Source organism: Nelumbo nucifera, chromosome 2 (genome assembly GCF_055504915.1).
Source record: "Nelumbo nucifera cultivar China Antique chromosome 2, China Antique-T2T, whole genome shotgun sequence".
NCBI classification, from domain to species: domain Eukaryota; kingdom Viridiplantae; phylum Streptophyta; class Magnoliopsida; order Proteales; family Nelumbonaceae; genus Nelumbo; species Nelumbo nucifera.
This window is the reverse complement of record NC_142650.1, coordinates 109,585,660-109,608,608: the sequence shown is the minus strand read 5'-3', so window position 1 is coordinate 109,608,608 and position 22,949 is coordinate 109,585,660. Positions and strand designations below refer to the sequence as shown.

Genomic DNA, 22,949 nt, shown 5'->3' with positions numbered 1-22,949 from the left:
ACACATACTCAAAAGGATTTGGAATTCCAGGAGCAACTAGGGACAATGTGGTCCTAGCAATCTGGGATCATGGAAGAGGTGAACTTGATATGGACCTACTATCTGGCATTTTTAGCATGAAGGATCAACTGGAAACAATATGTTGAATATCATATCCCTACAGTTTTGGTTTATAAGCTATAGATAGAAATAATGAAAAAATGACATAAATAAATAGAGGAAATAGAGGATTATAAATGGATAATATACTAATGAAGGGAGGAAACTTTGAAAAGAAGAGGAAGAATATATAGAGAGAAAATTGTACTTAAGTTCCAGATTTGGTTTTGCCCATTTGAGACCAACTTCAGAGTCCCAACATCATGGTATTATATGTATGTATGCGTATATAACGATAAGGTTTCCAATTAAGTGGATAACTTCCCTAGATAACCTTCTTCATTTTTGCCACTTTGATGGATAATTTGGCTGGTCTCAATCATCCACTGGATTGAGGACTCTTTGGATTGCCACATGTTGAATACCCCAGTCCATGCCAACCATATATCCCACCTTGTATTGACTTTTCCTTGTGATGAGACTTAAATTTAATTTCATCCTTTTTACACTACTTTAGCACTTAAATGCACTCATTACTCTTGAATTTCGATTCAGAGCAATAAAGAAGGCAATTGGAAGGAAACAGGTCAATTCGGGTGATTTTGCACAGTTTTGGCAACAGTCAGTGATCTGGGCCTAACTCACAGTTCTAGACTCCGAATTGGGCAATTCAAGAAGCATTAGAAAGAAGAAAGAAAGGCCCACAACTTTACTGTTTTGGGTTTTGACTGATTCGGCCCGCATCGAGTACGAAACCGGGTCCGAAGTCGGAGCAAATTCGCAGCCAGACCCATTTAACAGCTGAAGCCCAACTCGCAGAAGAACCTGGAAGCAGCCCAAGTAGCAGAGAAGCCCAACTCGGATACAAGAGTCTAGAGTCCTAATTCGAATGTAATCTCCCAAGAGGGAGAGAGTCTTATTAGATCTAAACTTTGAATGTAATCCTATAAGGATAAGAAGGTTGGGGATTAAATAAGAGATAGGATAGGATTAGTTCAAAGAAGATCAAGACTCCCTAAAGATAAGATGATCTCCTAGAAGAAGTTGGAAAATAGCCCTCTCCTTTGGCTATATAAAGAGGGGGGCGAACCAGCTCTGGCATCACTCATTCCAAGATCCAAGAGATCATCAAGAGGCCAAGAAGCTCAAGAAAGCAGTTCGGCTATGGAGAAGAAAGGCATGGAGATTGCGCAGATCATGAGTAGTTAAGCTTCTTTTTCTGGTTCAAGGGGGAGGTTCGATTGTGTCATTGTGAGGTTCTATAGTTAATTTATTTTCTTGCTTTTTAATTCAAGTATTCATTGATTCTTGTGCATATTTTTATTGGATGTTGATGTTAATTAGTTTGACAAACTGAATTAATGTTGATCTTCCTATTGCTGTCCATGATTTCGGTGATCCGTAATTGTCACGAATAATGGTACAAGTAGCAATTAGGTTGATATCTTTTTGGGTCAATTGTTTGTGACAGCCTTTGACCAATGTTTTAACATGGTTCAACCTAAAGGAATCGATGGAACAAAATTCAGTAATTGCAGCTATCTCAATTATTGTTATTTTGGTTTAACTGTTTTCACAAATCTTAATGCTATCATTGTTTAACATGGAACGCTATCGTACCCAGTTGAGTGGTGATAAGTGTTGATCGAATACTGGGTTTGGTCAACTGAATTAGGAAAACACAAGGTTTATTATGGCTATCCTAATAAATCTAAGGTTAAATGCTTGAATTGCAAGAATGCTGAAATGTACCTAGGATCGATGGCCAATCGATTCAACCCGAATCCTTGAACCAGAATTCGGTAAGACTGATTTTCTCTTGTTTGTTTAGTTTGTTATTCATTTAATTTTAGTTATTAAATTTTCCCACACAATTACTTTATCCATTCGGCTAAGAGATTATTGATTTGCTCCCTGTGGGATTCGACCTAGAACCACTTTTACTGCAAATATTTTATTGTGGGACTAGTAATAATTTTGAGGGCTTCGACAAACCCGTCAAAATTTTGGCGCCGTTGCCGGGGAGCAACGTTAATTTCTTAGCTATTACCTTCTTTTTGTTAACCTTCTTGTTTTATGACTCATGCTTCTCAATGAGGTGAACTCGAGTATAACCCCGAAATTGAGAGGACCACCCGTCGGTTAAGGAAGGAGGCTAAGCAAAGGAAGGATCATTCACCTAAAAGGGTGAACTCAGATTTCGATCTACCCACTTGTGATTTTCCCATCTTCGAAGAAGTAGAAAGAATGGCTGACAGAGAGAGGACATTAAGGGAGTTGGCTGCACCAATTATGAACCAACAACCCTTATGCATCACGTACCCCACTCTTGAGGTAGCCTTTGAACTCAAATCTGGTTTGATTCAATTATTGCCTCTGTTTCATGGTTTCCCAGGTGAGGACCCTCACAAACATCTAAAGGAATTTCATGTCGTCTGTTCAAGCATGAAACCCCACGGTATGACCGAGGACCAGGTAAAACTCATAGCCTTTCCATTTACTTTAAGAGATAAAGCAAAGGATTGGTTGTATATTCTCCCTCCCGGTTCAGTACGCACATGGGATGAGATGAATAGGATATTTTTAGATAAATATTTTCCTGCATCCCGGGCTGCAAATATAAGAAAAGAAATATGTGGAGTTCGGCAGTTTAGTGGTGAGACATTATATGAATATTGGGAAAGGTTTAAGCAACTTGTTGCTAGTTGTCCCCACCACCAAATTCCTGAACAATTGTTAATCCAATACTTCTATGAAGGGTTTCAGCCCATGGATAGAAGTATGGTCGATGCAGCCAATGGAGGAGCTCTAGTGAACAAGACACCTGAAGCGGCCAGGGAATTAATCTCCAATATGGCCGAAAATTCTCAGCAATTTGGTACAAGGACAGAAGGTACCATTAGAAGGGTTAATGAGGTAAGCCATGTAAATTTAGAAAATCAGATTTCTGACCTAACTGCTTTGGTAAGACAACTCGCTGCAGGACAATTTCAAACTGCCAGGGTGTGTGGTATCTGTTCGATCCCTGGACATCCTACGGACATGTGTCTATCACTACAAGATGGCCCAATGCAGCAAGTCAATGCCGTGAGAGGATTCCCAGGCCAGCCTCAACGAAAGTATGATCCCTACTCCAATTATTACAATCTGGGGTGGAGAGATCATCCAAACCTGAGCTACGGGAACCAAGGAGGACAGCAGCAATATCAACCCCATTTTTTCAGTCGACAGCCTCAGTTTTCAGCACCCATCACAGTGCAAGGCCAACCCCCGAATTCAGGTACGTCATTAGAAGATATAGTTAAGGCTCTAGCTACTAATACTCAGCAATTTCAGCAGGAAACAAGAGCCAGCATTCAGAATTTGGGGAATCAAATCAGCCAACTTGCCACTTCCATTAGCAAGTTGGAGGCGCAGAGCTCCGGGAAACTACCATCACAAACGATAGTCAACCCCAAGGAGAATGTAAGTGCAGTGGTGCTGAGAAGCGGGAAGGAACTGCAGCTAGAATCTACCTCACCAAGGAAGGCTGATAAAGGACAAGAGGAGGTACAGGACTCAAACGAGAACCCCATTAAGGTAGGAGTTGGAGAGAACGTTTCAGCTGTGATTAAGAGGACCTTACCAAAAAAACATGCTGATCCAGGTATGTTCACCCTACCTTGTGTGATTGGCAATAAGCAAATCGAGCATGCCATGCTAGACTTAGGTGCATCTATCAATGTCATGCCATACTCGATTTACTATGCTTTGAGATTAGGTCCTTTAAGGGAAACTAAAGCTGTTATCCAATTAGCTGATCGTTCTAACGCCTACCCAGAAGGGATTGTTGAGAATGTAATGGTGCAGGTTAACGACTTAATCTTTCCAGCTGATTTTTACATTCTGAAGATGGAGGAGAATATGATCGAAGGTTCAACCCCACTTCTATTAGGTAGACCATTCATGAAAACGGCCAAGACCAAAATAGATGTGGATGAGGGTACCCTCTCCGTCGAATGTGACGGAGAGACTGTTAAATTTAATATTTTTGAAGCTATGAAGTACCCAATTGAAGACCATTCGATCTATTTGGTTGACACTTTTGATCCAACTGTGCAGGAAATTTTTGAAAAAGATATGAATGAGGAGTTAGAATCGAGTGCACAATTGGGTACCAAGGCCCCTATTCCATATTTGAACCCACCCATGATGGATGGAAGGGGAGCACACCGAAAGCTGCAACCACGAGAGTTAAAGTAGCAAAGGAGGACGTCGAGCATAACGACGTTAAACAATTGCGCTTGTGGGAGGCAACCCATTGTGTTTAGTTAATTTTGTTATTTTGTTTGGTTTTGATTTTTGTGTTTAGCAGGAACCTCACAAGGCGAACAGGGAAGTACTCCCGAATCCTTTTACTTTATGCATAATCACATACATTGGGGACAATGTATAACTTAAGTGTGGGGGGATTAGGGAAATCTGATGGAAATTTGGGATACCTTACTTTCTTGAAATTTCAGCTCCCGGAAACTTATCCTTGAATGATTTCAACTTATCAGGAATCATGTGCTTAGGCTGAATATGGTACCTCATGATTTTAATCGATCAATAGGCAAGATGCATAAGGGTTTGATTGATTTTCACATAATTATCCGTCAAGCATGGGTTGATTATTCTAGAACTTGCTGTGTTAGGCATATAGAGACCACGATCAATGAATTCATGGATCAGATGGTGAAACCTTGTGATTCTTGTGAAAAAAAAAAAGGAGTTTGAAATTAAAATCATAACTAATGTGAGATGGAGCATAAAATGCACTCACATCTAGAAACAAAAACAAGTGTGAGATGGAGCATAAAATGCACTCACATATAGAAATGAAAGCAAGTGTGAGATGGAGCATAAAATGCACTCACATCTTGAAAAGAAGGCAAGGGTGAGATGGAGCATAAAATGCACTCACCCTAGAACCCCAACCCCATTCTCACCTTCAGATCCTAGGAATTCACACTAAGTGGTGGAGATGTGATACATAGCAAGCTTATGGCAATAAGCACACCTTGTTTTGATTCAAAGAAAAGTAATTGCATCTGGCTGAATTGGTTTGTTAAAAGCAATGAGCACCCGTGCAGTCCAAGGAGTTTCAGCCTTGGAAGGCTTGTCTCCTTGACTATCGATTTAACTTGGGACCATGAGGAATGATGATTTGCAACCACTCTTGGACAAGAAAAAGGGGAGAAAGAGATGAAAAGGGAAAGGTTACCAAGACTGGACTGAAGCATGCATTGGACCAGGCCTCGTGGAGAGGAAAAGAAGAGAGATTCATTAGTTAGGTTCTCCTGTTTTGCTTGACTTTTGCCTTGCCCAAGGACGGGCAAAGTTTAAGTGTGGGGGGATTTGATGAGACTTAAAAGAACCTTATTTTGTCCCCTTAATTTCATCCTTTTTACACTACTTTAGCACTTAAATGCACTCATTACTCTTGAATTTCGATTCAGGGCAATAAAGAAGGCAATTGGAAGGAAACAGGCCAATTCGGGTGATTTTGCATAGTTTCGGCGACAGTCAGTGATCTGGGCCTAACTCACAGTTCCGGACTCCGAATTGGGCAATTCAAGAAGCATTAGAAAGAAGAAAGAAAGGCCCACAACTTTACTGTTTTGGGTTTTGACTGATTCGGCCCGCATCGAGTATGAAACCGGGCCCGAAGTCGGAGCAAATTCGCAGCCAAGCCCATTTAACAGCTGAAGCCCAACTCGCAGAAGAACCTGGAAGCAGCCCAAGTAGCAGAGAAGCCCAACTCGGATACAAGAGTCTAGAGTCCTAATTCGAATGTAATCTCCCAAGAGGGAGAGAATCTTATTAGATCTAAACTTTGAATGTAATCCTATAAGGATAAGAAGGTTGGGGATTAGATAAGAGATAGGATAGGATTAGTTCAAAGAAGATCAAGACTCCCTAAAGATAAGATGAACTCCTAGAAGGAGTTGGAAAATAGCCCTCTCCTTTGGCTATATAAAGAGGGGGGCGAACCAGCTCTGGCATCACTCATTCCAAGATCCAAGAGATCATCAAGAGGCCAAGAAGCTCAAGAAAGCAGTTCGACTATGGAGAAGAAAGGCATGGAGATTGCGCAGATCATGAGTAGTTAAGCTTCTTTTTCTAGTTCAAGGGGGGAGGTTCGATTGTGTCATTGTGATGTTCTATAGTTATTTTATTTTCTTGCTTTTTAATTCAAGTATTCATTGATTCTTGTGCATATTTTTATTAGATGTTGATGTTAATTAGTTTGACAAATTGAATTAATGTTGATCTTCCTATTGCTGTCCATGATTTCGGTGATCCGTAATTGTCATGAATAATGGTACAAGTAGCAATTAGGTTGATATCTTTTTGGGTCAATTGTTCGTGACAGCCTTTGACCAATGTTTTAACATGGTTCAACCTAAAGGAATCGATGAAACAAAATTCAGTAATTGCAGCTATCTCAATTATTGTTATTTTGGTTTAACTATTTTCACAAATCTTAATGCTATCATTGTTTAACATGGAACGCTATCGTACCCAGTTGAGTGGTGATAAGTGTTGATCGAATGCTGGGTTTGGTCAACTGAATTAGGAAAACACAAGGTATTATGGCTATCCTAATAAATCTAAGGTTAAATGCTTGAATTGCAAGAATGCTGAAATGTACCTAGGATCGATGGCCAATCGATTCAACCCGAATCCTTGAACCAGAATTCGGTAAGACTGATTTTCTCTTGTTTGTTTAGTTTGTTATTCATTTAATTTTAGTTATTAAATTTTCCCACACAATTACTTTATCCATTTGGCTAAGAGATTACTGATTTGCTCCCTGTAGGATTCGACCTAGAACCACTTTTACTGCAAATATTTTATTGTGGGACTAGTAATAATTTTGAGGACTTCGACAAACCCGTCACCTTGATAGCTATTAGCTATCCAAATTTTCAATTTAAAATTTCTCTACAAAACATCTTGTTTTGGGCGTTTGACTTGGCAAAAGCTTTCAAGCCAAATTTTTTCCCATGACTTGGGCCCAAAACAACCCTTTAAGGTGGAAGATTGGTGGTTTTTGGGTATTCTAGATGCAAGTATGATAGTTGTGTTTATTTCAGGAAACTTGCAGATGATTCTTTTGTTTACTTGTTGCTTTGTGTTGATGATATGCTTAATGCAGTAAGAGAAATATCTGAGATAAACAGATTAAAAACACAATTAAGTGGTAAGTTTGAAATGAAAGATTTGGGTGCAGCAAAGAAAATTCTTGGCATGGAGATTCAAATGGACTGAAAAGTAGGAAAACTATATTTGACACAATAGAAGCTTGTTGAAAAGATCTTAAAGCGCTTTGGCATGAAAGATACTAAACCAGTAAGTACTCTTATTGCAGCTTACTTCAGACTTTCAGCAAACTTGTCACCATAGATAGATGAAGAAGAAAAATATATGTCACATGTCCCCTACTCCAATGCAGTTGGGAGTATTATGTATGCCATGGTTTGCACACGACCTGACATTTCACAAGTAGTTAGTATGGTGAGCAGATATATGTCATGTCCTAACAAGACACATTGGCAGGCAGTGAAGTGGATTCTCGGATACCTGAAAGGTACATCAGATACTTGTTTGGAGTTTGGGAGGAGTAGTGACAGTTTGATGGGTTATGTTGATTCAAATTTCGCTGGTGATCTTGACAGGAGAAGATCACTCACATGTTATGTATTTTCTATTGGTGGTTGTGCTGTTAGTTGGAACGCTACTTTATAGTCTACAGTTGCTTTATCTACTACTGAAGCTGAGTATATGGTAGTGACCGAAACAGATAAAGAAGTTATTTAGTTGAGAGGTTTGTTTGGTGAACTCAGTTTGGATTCAAAGGTGACTGTTGTTTGCTCTGATAGTCAGAGCGCTATTCATCTGACTAAGGATCAAATGTACCATGAAGGATGACACACATTGATGTGAGGTACCGTTTTGTTCATGATGTTGTAGAACAAGGAATATCATTGTGAAGAAGATTGGTACCGCAAATAACCCGGCTGATATGTTAACAAAGCCTCTTCCTATGGCTAAGTTCAAGCATTGCTTGGACTAGATTGGTGTTTGCAGCATTTGAGTTTGCCCATTGGGGCTTTTGTTGGAGAAAGTGGAGGGAGATTACTATTCTGTGACGATTGAGAGAATTCAATCCAAGGTGGAGATTTGTTATATTTGTGCCTTGAATTCTTTGTGGTGACCCGCTTCGTGAATCCGTTCCAAATTAATTTGAGAAAAACACGAAGGCAATTTCATAGTGGTTTGTGGTGGATGTGTAAGCCCGTAGCCCACCACAAATCACCATTGGGGGTGCGAGTGTGGAGCCTCCGCGGCGGTATGGGCCTGGCCTATATTCATCTTATAGGTCCGAATCGAATACGAAGATTCATGTATTTTTTGGGGGTTTTCTCTCTTGTGTACAGAAAGCGGAGTCTTGAGAGATATTGGGTGTACTTTGGGGCTTAGGGTTTTCTGTGAGAGCACAACTCTGTATTTCTTCTCCATTACCTACAGCATAGTGGATTTCTATTCCTCCTTCGCTCGTGGACGTAGGCTATAAGCCGAACCATGTAAATTTGTTTGTTCTTTGTGTTGGCTTTCTCTTTATCTCTATTTTATTTTCATTTAATTGTCATTTCGATTATGTTTTCTTGGGTTTCTCTGCACCATGATATGTTAGTATGACTGGTTTCAAGTTGATTAAGAATTCTTATTCAGTTGTTTTTAATATTAGAAAAGTTTCACAAAAGTGTCAACAAAGAGTATAAATAAATAAGAGATCAATGTAATCTTACAAAATAATTTCAGAAAAGAGGTATAATAAAATAGGAGAAATCTATGCTATACCGAACAACTAAAGAATTGAAATATTACTACCTTCCCACACGGCCACAGCTATCCTTCAGGTTTGTACGTGCTAAAAGTTTTCAATATGCGATTTGTATGCAAGTCTTTAGTATGTTATAAAGCAGTTTCCATGGGCTTAAATTGAATTACCATAGTTTTCCCTATCAAATGGATTAAAACTTAAGCAATTAGCAAGAACCTCACTATTAAGGAATTCTATAATTAAATCAAATTAAAAATTGTCTAAAAGTAATCCACTTTAATTTGAGAAAATTGATCAAGCAATAAACATATTTTATCACTAAAGAATGGTTATGAACCTAGCTCCATAAAACAGGCTGATCCTGCTTTATTACAAGCCATGGAGACCTTATAAATAGTCTCGCCAAGACTCCAATAGTTTTATCAAATGCAATATATGTAAGCGTGGATTCGAATTCCATGTATAAAAGAATATTCTTTGATTTGATATTCCTGTGAAGCAAGTGTCAATTGTAATTCTCATGAAGGTAAACTAATCCTTGGTAGCTCCTATAGCAATGTACTCCACCTTAAATAAATTCTGATTTACATATCAATTTTTTTTAACTATCTCTTTGTATAAACTCATATATTAGGAGAATCAAATCTTTAGGATAGATAGATCTCAAACATTACATCAAGCTCTTATGCCTAAGATCTGCTAATGTCCTGATCTTTGCCTTCGAAGATTTACAAACATACCTTCAATATTTAACTTCATTATAGCACTGAATTCACTACTACCAAGCTTAATTATGTAAACTCTGCTAAAAATTACCAAATAGCATATTATACCTTTCTCATCTATTCCCATGATCAAATCTTGTTAGGTTAATAGGATTTATGACAATAAAAAAAGTGAAATGTGAAATGGCCTAAGAGGATTTATGGAGCCAACCCCATATATATGGTTGGGATAAGGCTTAGTTGAGTTGAGTTTGTAGATAATATTGTATGTTACTTTTGAATATATAGTAAGAATTTTGCTAATGAATATATGGTATGGACAAATTGTGTTCATGAAGTCCTACATAAGCAAATAACTAAACTTCTACCATAAAACATAGTGCATCTCAGATGGTCTTTTACAACTAAAAGGCTAGGTTATAAAAGGTCTCAAGCAGATCCAAATTTCTACCAGCAAGTTTCCAACCAAATTTCTAGGTGACTTGAACCTCCCCTACCCATCTTCCAGCCAAGAGCCAAAGTCAACTAGAGAAAGCTTCATACAAACCCCTATTTGAGAGGGGAACATAAACATAGACCTTTTAGCTACCTCTTAACAGCGGGGCAACCAAAGCAATAGAAAAAGAAACAAGTTATAGTTCAAACTTCCATTTTACAAAACATTTAGATTTGCCCAAGAATGCCTAATTTTAGGCATCCAGATGAAAATCTTCTTTTACTGCAATACATACCTCAAGAGGTCGGTCATGCATTGATTACAAATAAGAAAAAACAATTTTCCTTGTTGTCACATCAAAGTTGCAAGAATATCCACAACTTGGTTGCTCTCTCTACATGTGCAATGTGCCAAGAATCATTAATTGGTCCTGCTACACAATAAAAGAAACACAAAGAGCAAAGAATAACTCTATCGGTTGTTCATAGAAGTCACAAATTTAAACTATACTAAAATCCTAAATATGCCTTTATTATGTGCTTGTGCAACGTACTTGTTGTGGTTCCATCCCATTTGCAGCTCAAACTTGTAAAGTTACTTGATGACTTCCAAATTCTAAATGGCCCTCCGAAAATCTGCAAGTTTTAATAGGACTGACAATGATATCAAAAACACAACAAGAAAATATGAATAGAAAGAAAGTGTGCAATAAAACAATAATTGTTGCTACTATCATATGATTCCTTAACCCAATATTGGTCCAAGTTGGTTATCCAATGTCTTTGGAAGGAGAGGACATAAATCCTAATCTTTGGAAATTTTTTCACAAAGTGGCCACTCTTAGGCTTAAACCCATGCATGTCTCAGGCTTCTCAACTTTAGATTTGACTATTACAGGAAATGATGATCCCTACATGATTCTTCAGATGTACAAGAGAAAATTTGCATCTCACCTGAATGAATATTTTCGGTTTAAAGGTAAATTTGAAATGCCTAATTAGGGAAAATTCTAAAACTGAGATCCAAGTAAAAGATATTTGTAAAGATATACAAATATTAGTAGTCAAATTTGTACAACAAAAGAAGAAACAACAACACAAACTTTTATGCAGAGGCTAGAAAAACAATGAGGATTTGGAACTTTTAAAATTATAAAGAGGGAAAATGAAGATGGGTAAAAAGAAGCTAATCAATAAAATTAGATGATACTCACAGGTTGAATAAATTTCATACACCATATTTGTCTGTGGAGCAATCATGCTTTTCAAGCAGTCGAAAAAGCTGAATATTCTTCTATTTTTATCTGTTCAAACATTCAATAATTAGTGCATTAATGGGATATAAACAAATTTATATATCTATTTGGATTTAGTCAAAGTCTCGTTATGCAAATAGACACTACAATAATCTCTCATTTAATTGACAGCTATAAGCACAAAGACTTTGCATGTATATTTATTACACCAAGATAGGCCCCTATATGTGATTGCCTTGTTGAACAACTCTATTTCTTCTTGTTGATAGTAGTTTGTAGTCATTTTATTTTGTTACAATGCTTAAAAGAAAGAAAAACATAAGTCCAAATGCATCATAAGAATCAGAATAAGAAGGTTAAACAGAAAATCTAGTTGATTATACAATATAATATAAACAAATTCCACAAAACCCCCTAAACATTCAAATTCCAACAAGGGACCCCTCTTCGTTAAGTTGAGTGACAAAGAAGTTAACTTACCAAAATACCATTTCAGAAACTTCTATAAAATGGAAAATATAAAAAAAAACCAAGAAAATTCTATAAAAACCTAGAATTGCAACAAACACAACATGCAATTAATATCAACCAAACCAATAAGAAATGGAAATTGGAAAAATTTGCTTGAAAAGCAAACAGGAAAATAGGTCAAGCGGTTGAGAACAGATAAAGGTTTAGAGTTTTGTGGAAATGAGTTTAACAAGTTATGCAAAAATAAAGGCATTGTAAGGCATCATACTCTCTCACTCTACTAGAGAGTGCAAGGTGCATGTTGTCAAATGCTTGTCTCTCAAAGGATTTTTGGGCAGAAGCAGTTAATATGGCTTGTCACCTAGTAAATCGATCTCCATCTACAACCATTGAATGTAAGACTCCAGAAGAGGTATGGTCTGGCAACCCTCCTAATTATTTAAATTTGAAAATATTTGGTTGTCCAACATATGCACATGTTAATGAAGGCAAGTTTGAGCGTAGGGCCAAGAAGTGCATATTTCTTGGTTACGTTTTAGGTGTGAAGGGATATAGATTGTGGTGTCCTGACCCTATATCACCAAAGTTCATAGTTAGCAGGGATGTTACTTTTGATGAATCTGCTATGCTTCACCCAAGAAAGAAGTCTTCAAATTCTTGTGATGCAAATAAAACACAAGGTTCAGGAAAGAAGGTAGAGTTAGAAATTAAAAGTCCTTCCTCACCTCAGTTTACATCAGTCCAGGTGCCCATTTCTATTTATATAGAAGAACGTGTACAAGAGGAAGAAGAGGAGGAGCAGTATTCTATTGCTAGAGGCAGAACAAAGAGAGATATTAGACCACCCCAGAGATATGGTTATGCTGATCTGGTTGCCTATGCATTGTCAATTGCAAAGAATGTTGATGTTATAGAACCCAATACTTATCTAGAAGCTATTTCATCTGTTAATTCTACTAAGTGGTTGACAGCTATGCATGAAGAGATTGAATCTTTACATAAGAACCAGACTTGAGAGTTGGTAAGACCACCTAAAGGAAAGAGGGTTGTTGGATGCAAATGGGTTTTCAAAAGAAAAGAAGGTACTCTGGGTGTAGAGGATGCTAGATATAAGGCACGACTGGTTGCAAAAGGCTACAATCAGGTACAAGGTGTTGATTTTAATGATGTTTTCTCACCAGTTGTTAGACATAGCTCCATTCGTGTTTTTCTTGCTTTGGTTGACATGCATAATTTGGAATTAAAACAATTAGATGTTAAAACTGCTTTCTTGCAGGAAGAACTTGATGAATAGATTTATATGCACCAACCCAAGGGTTTTGTTGTTGAACGGAAGGAAGACCATGCTTGTTTGTTAAAGAAATCTCTATATGACATAAAATAGTCTCCTAGACAATGGTATAGAAGATTTGACTCTTTTATGGTGGCTCTTGGGTATTCTAGATGCAAGTATGATAGTTGTGTTTATTTCAGGAAACTTGTAGATGATTCTTTTGTTTAGTTGCTGCTTTTGTTGATGATATGCTTATTGCAGCAAGAAAAATATCTGAGATCAATAGATTAAAAACACAGTTGAGTAGTAAGTTTGAAATGAAAGATTTGGGTGCAGTAAAGTAAATTCTTGGCATGGAGATTCAAAAGAACCAAAAAGTAGGAAAACTGAATTTGACACAATAGAAGTATGTTGGAAAGGTCTTAGAGCGCTTTGGCATGAAAGATGCTAAACCATTAAGAATTCCTATTGCAGCCCACTTCAGACTTTCAACAAACTTGTCACCACAGATAGATGAAGAAGAAAAATATATGTCACATGTTCCCTACTCTAATACAGTTGGGAGTATTATGTATGCCATGGTTTGCACACGACTTGACATTTCACATGTAGTTAGTATGGTGAGCAATATGTCATGTCCTAACAAGACACATTGGCAAGCAGTGAAATGGATTCTCGGATACCTGAAAGGTACATCAGATACTTGTTTGGAATTTGGGAGGAGTAGTGACAGTTTGATGGGTTATGTTGATTCAAATTATGTTGGTGATCTTGACAGGAGAAGATCACTCATAGGTTATGTATTTTCTATTGGTGGTTGTGCTGTTAGTTGGAAAGCTACTTTATAGTCTACAGTTGCTTTATTTACTACTGAAGCTGAGTATATGGTAGTGACCGAAATAGTTAAAGAAGCTATTTGGTTTAGAGGTTTGTTTGGTGAACTCGATTTGGATTCAAAGGTGACTGTTGTTTACTGTGATAGTCAGAGTGCTGTTTATCTGACTAAGGATCAAATGTACCACGAGAGGATGAAACACATTGATGTGAGGTACCATTTTGTTCGTGATGTTGTAGAACAAGGAGATATCATTGTGAAGAAGATTGGTACTGCAGATAACCCAACTGATATGTTAACAAAGCCTCTTCCTATGGCTAAGTTCAAGCATTGCTTTGACTTGATTGGTGTTTGCAGCATTTGAGTTTGCCCATTGGGGCTTTTGTTTGAGAAGGTGAAGGGAGATTACTATTCCATGATGTTTGAAACATTACTACCTTCCCACACCCATCCTTTTGGCTTGTACGTGCTAAAAGTTTTCATTATGCGATTTGTATGCAAACCTTTAGTATGTTATAAAGCAGTTTCCATGGGCCTAACTTGAATTACCATTGTTTTCCCTATCAAATGGATTAAAACTAAAGCAATTAGCAAAAACCTCACACTCAAAGAATTCTATAAATAAGTCAAATTAAAAATCACCTAAAAATAATCCACTTTAATTTGAGCAAATTGATCAAGCAACAAACATATTTTATCACTAAAGAATGGTTATGGACCTAGTTCCATAAAACAGGCCGATCCTGCTTTATTACAAGCCATGGACAACTTATAAATAGTCTCACCAAGACTCCAATAGTTCTATCAAATGCAATATATGTATGCTTGGATTTGAATTCCATGTATAGAAGAATATTCTTTGATTTAATATTCCTGTGAAGCAAGTGTCAATTGTAATTCTCATGAAGGTAAATTAGTCCTTGGGTAGCTCTTATAGCAATGTACTCCACCTTAAATAAAATCTGATTTACATATCAAATTGTTTTGCACTATCTCTTTGTATAAACTCATATATTAGGAGAATAAAATCTTTGGGATAGAAAAATCTCAAACATTTAATCAGGCTCTTATGCCAAAGATAGGCTAATGTCTTGATCTTTTCCTTCAAAGATTTACAGACATACCTTCAATGTTTAACTTCATTATAGCACTGAATTCACTACTACCTAGCTTAAATATGTGGACTCTACAAAAAATTACCCAATAGCATGCTCTACCTTTCTCATCTATTCCCATGATCAAATCTTGTTGGGTTAATAGGATTTATGACAATAAAGAAAGTGAAATGGCCTAAGAGGATTTATGGAGCCAACCCCATATATATGGTTGGGATAAGGCTTAATTGAGTTGAGTTTGTAGATAATATTGTATGTTACTTTTGAATATATAGTAAGAATTTAGTTAATGAATATAAGGTAATGGACAAATTGTGTGCATGAAGTCCTATATAAGCAAATAACTAAACTTCTACCATAAAAATAGTGCATCTCAGATGGTCTTTTACAACTAAAAAGTTAGGTTATAAAAGGTCTCAAGCAAATCCAAATTTCTACCAGCAAGTTTGCAACCAAATTTCTAGGTGACTTGAACCTCCCCTACCCATCTTCCAACCAAGAGCCAAAGTCAACTAGAGAAGGCTTCATACAGACCCCTATTTGAGAGGGGAACATAAACAATAGACCTTTTAGTTCCTCTTAACAGTGGGCAACCAAAGCAGAAGAAAAAGAAACAAGTTTTAGTTCAAATTTCCATTTTACAAAACATTTAGATTTAGCCTAGGATGCCTAATTTTAAGCCATCCAAATGAAAATCTTCTTTTACTGAAATACATAACTCATGAAGTCGGTCATGCATTGATTACAAATAAGAAAAAGCAATTTTCCTTGTTGTCACATCAAAGTTGCAAGAATATCTACAACTTGGTTGCTCTCTCTACATGTGCCATGTGCCAAGAATCATCAATTGATCCTGCTACACAATAAAAGAGACACAAAGAGCACAGAAAAAACAATTGCCCTCAGAAGATCTACAATTTTTAATAGGAATGACCATAATATCAAGAAACACAACAAGAAAATTTGAATAGAAAGAAAGTGTGCAATAAAACAATAATTGTTGCTATTATCATATCCAACTTTTTCACAAAGTGGCCACTCTTAGGCTTGAACCCATGCATGTCTCATGCTTCTCAACTTCAGATGTACAAGAGAAAATTTGCACCTCACCTGAATGAATATTTTTGGTTTAAAGGTAAATTTGAAATGCCTTATTGGGGAAATTTCTAAAACTGAGATCCAAGTAAAAGATATTTGTAAAGATATACAAATATTAGGAGTAGTCAAATTTGTACAACAAAAGAAGAAACAACAACACAAACTTTTATGCAGAGGCTAGAAAAACAATGAAGATTTAAAACTTTTAAAATTCTAAAGAGGGAAAATGAAAATGGGTAAAAAGAAGCTAATCAATAAAATTAGATGATACTCATAGGTTGAATAAATTTCTAACACCATAATTGTCTGTGGAGCAATCATGCTTTTCAAGCAGCCGAAAAAGCTGAATATTCTTCTATTTTTATCTGTTCAAACATTCAATAATTAGTGCATTAATGGGATATAAACAAACTTATATATCTGTTTGAATTTAGTCAAAGTCTCTTTATGCAAATAGACACTACAATAATCTCTCATTTAATTGACAGCTATAAGCACAAAGACTTTGCATGTGTATTTATGACACCAAGATAGGCCCCTATATGTGATTGCCTTGTTGAACAACTCTATTTCTTCTTGTTGATAGTAGTTTGTAGTCCTTTTATTTTGTTACAATGCTTAAAAGAAAGAAAAACATAAGTCCAAATGCATCATCAGAATTAGAATAAGAAGGTTAAACAGAAAATGTAGTTGATTATACAATATAATATAAACAAATTCCACAAACACCCCTAAACATTCAAATTCCAACAAAGACCCCATCTTCGTTAAGTTGAGTGACAAAGAAGTTAACTTACCAAAATACCCATTTCAGAAACTTTTATAAAATGGAAATCATAACAAAAAAACCCAAGAAAATTCTATAAAAACCTAGAATTGCAACAAACACAACATGCAATTAATATCAACTAAACCAATAAGAAATGGAAATTGGAAAAAAAAACGCTAAACTGAACACCAACACTTATTTTAGAAAATCCATGAACAAATGGTACTTTGGAGATTTAAAAATATCTAAATAGTCTTATGATGAGAATCTTTTTCAATTAATTGATGAAATGCAAACAGAAGAGATCTTTATCAGAATTAGAAAGTTGAGGAGGGTAATTCCCACCACCCCAAAAGTACAGTGTACTAATCTATAATTTACCCTAAATTTTATTTAACTCATTAATTTGTGGCCGAGTTAGGATCAAGTCTCAACAACTAGTCACAACAGCGTAGAAGCTGTTGTGTGACCCATTGTGGTAAAAGCAGGAACACTAAACAAAGTTAAGGGAAGATATATCCATAAGCGTTCATCTTATGGGGCATTGTCCATGCATGTTTTTCAGGATATGCATAGAGGATTGTATTCCATGTTTAACACATTATTGGTTACCCGACAACAATGGTTTAATGTTGATGTAAATTAAATTTAAAACTAATTAAAATGCGAGACCATTTTCTATTGGCCTCCCCTGTTTCTTGTTCCTTGGAAATGACTGTAAGGTCTAAAAGATAAGAAAGAATATAGAAATAGACCAAACTTAATTGGCCTCCCCTGTTGTAGATGAACATTAAAATAAGCACAATGAAATAGTTTGGTTGTGAATATAAAGTAAAGTGACTACGTACGTACCAGAGGTAGAAGAAGGAAATCTGATGTTGTGGATAAAAGTAAAACAGAGATAGTGATGCGCCATGGCTTCTCCTTTTTGGAGTGATGTGACGAATGTGAAAGTTGAGAAGTAATACAGTTTCCAATCACTTGATAATTAAAATTCTCTCAGTACGTCATCAGCACCATCATTGTATTTTCACATCTGGGACATGAGATATCTTAGGCCAATCTTTACCCTTACCGGTTGCGCATCTTTTCTTTAACTTGGGACATTTTTGAATCCCTAGAATCTGTAGCTCTGTCAGACGACGCATACCTTGAGGTAGTGATGATAGATTACGACAATTTTCAATATGAAGTTTCCGAAGGGATTTGAGGTCTCCAAGCTCCTCTGGAAATGCAACCAATTTGGGCAAATCCCTAATCCTCAAAGCTTTTAGGGCAGAAAGACCTCCGATGCCCTCCAACGAATGAAAGATTGGACAAGACTCAATTTGTAGCTCTTCAAGATCGGCGAGGGATTGCTTCACTGCTTGAGGATGCAATGATGTCAATTGATGACAAGATGAAATATGTAAAAATCGGATAGAAGTCAAGCCTTCCATCGCCTCCGAAGGAAAAGACTGTAAGTCATAGCAACGGTGAATTTGCAAGGATGTGGTGGTTACATGAGTGGTGGGAAGGAAGTGTTGAAAAGAAGAAGAAGAAGAAGAGGATGATGAGTTTGTAGTTGATGATGATGATGATGATGTCAACATTAATGGGATGGGGGTTTTATCCTTCTTCGTCTTTTTCTTCAGAACTAACTCCAATGCCTTGGCATCAATCAAACATAAATCCACTCTTTCACGTGCCGGCCAACCCCAAGGAATACTTTCCAATTTAGGACAATTAATAATCTCACATTCATTGGGAAGGTGAGGGAACAGTACTACTGATAATGAGTTATGTGGCTCTTCTTCTTCTACTACCACTACTTCCTGATCACCGTCTAATATTTCCATTACTACTGACCAACTCTCCAATTTAGGCATTAACATGAGGTTGAGATGCTTTAAGGATGGGAACAATCCATCTCCTTTCCTCAATTTACTTGTAATGCTCTTGAGGGATATGAATTTAGATAGCCATAGAGCCTCAAGGGAAGGGAGTGGACCTGAGAACTCTAGAGATTCGCATCTTGGACAATCCTCTAATACGATTGTCACTAGATTTGGGAGCAACGAGGATTTAATCATCCAAGAAGCAAATTTCATCCCTCCATACCCTCTTAGCTTCAACTCCTTTAGATTTGGATGTGGCTGCAGTCCTTCCAATACATTTTCCTCTCCTTCTACTGCCTTGTTATCATCTATTTCTTTCCCATACGTTGAATTATTCCATATTAATTCCAAGCCTGAAAGGTATGGCATCTCCTTCAAGTTTGCTTCCTTGCCATCTCTCATTTGTTCAACTCTCCCAATAGATAAAGTACCACTTAGGTGCTGGTGCAGGCCATGCAACTCCTTAATATGTTTGGCAGGTAACCCCAATCCCTTGATTCTCTTGATCTTTGTCAATGTTCTCAAATACACTGGAAAATTTTCAAGTATACAATCACCAAGACCTAGCGTGTGCAAATTCTCTAGTTTTCCAATATCTTCTGGCAATTCTTCAAGATGACAACTACTAAGATTTAGAGTGTGCAAATTCTCTAGTTTTGTAGTAGAAGCAGGGAGTGCTTTGATGGTCCAGTTCCAAGAGAGGTCAACATGCCTTAGGCTCTTCATATTCCCAATATCTTCTGGCAATTTTTCAACTTCACAATTTCTAACCTTCATGGTTTGCAAATTTTGGAGCTTAGTAATTGATGTAGGGAGTGTCTCAATATCCAGATTATAAGAGAGGTCAAGGTACCTTAAGTGCTTCAATTCACCTATGCTACTTATTTGCAAGCTCTCAATACTTGTACCGTGTAAGTCTAACACACGTAAGCAAGCACAACAATTCACTATTCCTTCAATTGGCAATTTCATCCCATCATAATTTTTATGGGGCAAGAGTAGAGTCCGCACCTTATTAGAAAGTTTCAATTGTGACCAGAATTCAATGCCGTTAGTGCTATTATATCCTCCATGGTCAAGAAGTGCCACGTGTCGAACTCCTTCCGGAATAGTTATAGTAGGTGGTTGAGCCACCTCTTCATCCCTGGCCCTCTCTATCCGAAAACACTCGACCCCTGCGACTGATTGAGCAAGGTCATGCACGAGGTCGTGCATTTTGCAACTTACTATGTTTCCCTCTTCATCTTCTTTTGCTTCCTGAAACATGCATCTCCACAGTAGATCGTTGAAATACTCCTCACCTATTTCCTCCACCCTCCTCCTCTCACTACTACTACTACACCCTTCGTAAGATCCAATGAACCCCTGTGCCATCCATAATTGGATGAGGGTCTTCTTTTTTATTTTATGATCTTTGGGAAATATTGAGCAATAGGCGAAGCATTGCTTCAATTTGGAAGGCAAATGATCATAGCTTAGCCTCAGTACTCTTACAATTTTTTCTCCGTAGTCATCATCATCATCATCCCCTTCTATTCTCCATATCTCATTATTTTTCACATACAACCACTCGCTTTCTTGGGTTTTAAAGCGCATCAAACTCCCTAGTGATTTTGCTGCTAGTGGTACTCCTTTGCACTTTTTGACGATTTCCTTTCCAATCTCCACCAGCTTTGGGTCTGGTTCATGTCCTTGCTCAAATGCACGTTGCTTGAACAACTCCCAACATTCTTCTTCATTCAACCCCTCCAAATGGTATGCTTCGATACCAACTGTCCCCATGATTTTTGCCACCTTTTTGCTACGTGTTGTCACTAGGATTTTGCTTCCCACACAACCACCCATTAGCAATTCTTTCAGCTTATTCCACTTCTCTGCTTTATCGTTCCACACGTCGTCCAGCACCAGTAGATATCTCCTCCCGTCCACAGATTTTCGAAGGATAGCCTGTAGTTGTTCCATTTCTTTGTTGGAACAATCTATATCTGAAGAGTTGGCACATCTTATAATTTTTTGTGTTAGCAATTTCACATCAAATTCATCGGACACGCACACCCACATTCTCAGTTTGAAGTGCTCTGCCACACTCTGGTCGTTGTAGACCAATTGGGCAAGTGTGGTCTTCCCCAGTCCCCCAATTCCAACTATGGGAATGATGCCCACATTCTGATCAGCTGGATGATGATGATGATGAACACCATCACCACCACCCAAGTTGGAGTCGGGAGGTCCCTCTAATAAAAGCTCTACAATCTTCTTTTTATCTTGTTCTCGCCCGATAACAGTCGATTCAGGTATGAAGGAGTGGGTTTCCTCCCTCCTTATCTTGGCAATTGGCCTGGTATCATGTAACCTCTCTCTAAATTGGAATCTGGCCATATCTGATGCAATCACATCAAGATTCTCACTGATCTCTTTTATTCTATGACCCATCTTAAGGCAGAACGCAACAGGATTTGAACGAGAAAAGAAGTTTTTTACCTCCTTTATTTTGCTGCCATGGATCTCCACTTGCCTTCGCAAAGCTTCAGTTTGAAATTCATCTACCACGTCATCTGCATCATAAACAGCGTCTTTGAGCCTTCTCAGCCAATCTTTCACGGCATCGTTCTTGGCATGCTGTTCCTCTGCATCCAGAAGCACAACTTTGACCGCCGATAGCTTGTTTTTGAGCTTTTCAACATCCTTTCCGACATTTGATGCCAGACCAATCTCTTGAATAGCTTGGGAGGCCAAGCTCGCCACTATGTTTCCAACAAAGTCAAAAAGCACACCTTCTGCCATCCTTTGCTTGCCAAAGAGAAAACAGACTAAAGCAAGCGGTCACAACGTTCCACTCACTGATCAGAGCAAATAACAAAAACACCTTACCAGGGGGAGTGAGTTGGGTTTCTATTGTGGCGTGGCCTGAGTCTGATCTTATCCGTTGATTTTGTGTACCCAAATTTTTGGCTAAAATTAATATGCCAATAATAACATCTTTCTGAGATGGTACAAGTCAAGAAGACACAGGCCAGTTGTGGACTTAATTATGGTTCATTCAACCAAACCCATGTGCAAGGACAATAATAAACTCAAAGACTTGGACCAAGTCAGCATTCACCTCCACCACACCTTGGAGAGCTGGATAAGATGATGACGCTGCCCTGCCGACAGTTTCAGCATCTTTGAATTTTGCACAAACACAGCATCTTTTCAGGCGGCTGGAATGCAATTATAATGTAAGGAAAACATTAAAAATTAGGAAATATTTGTAGTTGATGTAAACATTAAAAATTAGGAAAAACAAAGTCTAAGGCACATATTACTATGTTACGATTGTTTATTATTGTTTAAAGACTACAAACCAATTAGTCTTTTAGAGGGTGCCTATGGTTTTTGATTTGTTCGATTTGCTCTTGTCATTTAGAGGGTGCCAATTGGTTTTTGATTTGCTCTAAAAGAATACAAACCAATTAGTCTTTTAGAGGGTGCCTATTGTTAGAGTGCCTAGGTTGTGGACGTAGGCATGAGGGCCCAATCGTCAAGTTAGTGCCGAGTCAGGAGATCTAGTTGAAAGTAAAAAGCAAAGAGCAAAGTAAGAGTTTAATGGATAACAGAGAGTGTACGAACCATTGCCTTACCATGGTGCTTACATTAGAATCTCTGGTTATCATCTCTGATCTCCGAGAATTTCATTAGGTGAGAGCTAAGGATGGTGGTTGAAGGAAAAGATTTGTAGAGATTTACAAGGACCTTATTCCAACCTCCTATTTGCCGCTGTAATAAAGACGACAAGCTACTGTGGTCTCCTATCACCACTTCCCATGATCGACTCCAGTCATGACAAGGCATCCGTCTACCTTCATCTTCCTTGGGCATCAGTAGACAACAATCACAAGATTGTCGCCATCATACCCAACTCAACAAGCATGAACCTCCAACCTCATGTGGTAACCATTATTGAGAACTCTAGAGACACTAGATCCGATATGGAAACCTGGTCAAGAAAGCTGCATCTAGTAGGAGTTCCCCAAAATTCATTGACAGTGGCAACAAAAGTTCACGGTAGTGGGAGTCTTCCTGAACACTTTCCCTATCCCCTGGTTTGTTCTTTCCTCATCACAATCGCCACTAAAATTAAA

The 22,949-nt window shown here is 37.6% G+C and overlaps 1 protein-coding gene and 1 non-coding gene across 12 annotated transcripts in view; both read right to left on the bottom strand.

The window, feature by feature from the left end:
- Positions 1-21,788, bottom strand: part of LOC104613024 (putative disease resistance protein RGA3) — a 97,896-nt gene extending 76,108 nt beyond the window's left edge. For 4 of the 11 annotated variants that reach the window (XM_088897665.1, XM_088897668.1, XM_088897664.1 and 1 more), the window contains exon 1: positions 17,801-21,788. In XM_088897665.1, the coding sequence (XP_088753791.1) occupies positions 17,968-21,609 (3,642 nt within the window). In that variant the 5' untranslated portion in view covers positions 21,610-21,788 and the 3' untranslated portion in view covers positions 17,801-17,967. Of the gene's footprint in view, positions 1-10,232; positions 10,566-10,685; positions 10,786-11,345; positions 11,436-15,418; positions 15,938-15,959; positions 16,545-17,800 lie in introns of those variants that run through there. The other 7 variants (XM_088897661.1, XM_088897660.1, XM_088897659.1 and 4 more) reach the window with 7 other exon arrangements.
- On the bottom strand, positions 2,716-2,822 carry LOC148802780 (small nucleolar RNA R71). Its single transcript, XR_016083274.1, has one exon. It is a non-coding gene; the product is annotated as a small nucleolar RNA R71 (small nucleolar RNA).
- Positions 21,789-22,949: the final 1,161 nt, after the last annotated feature.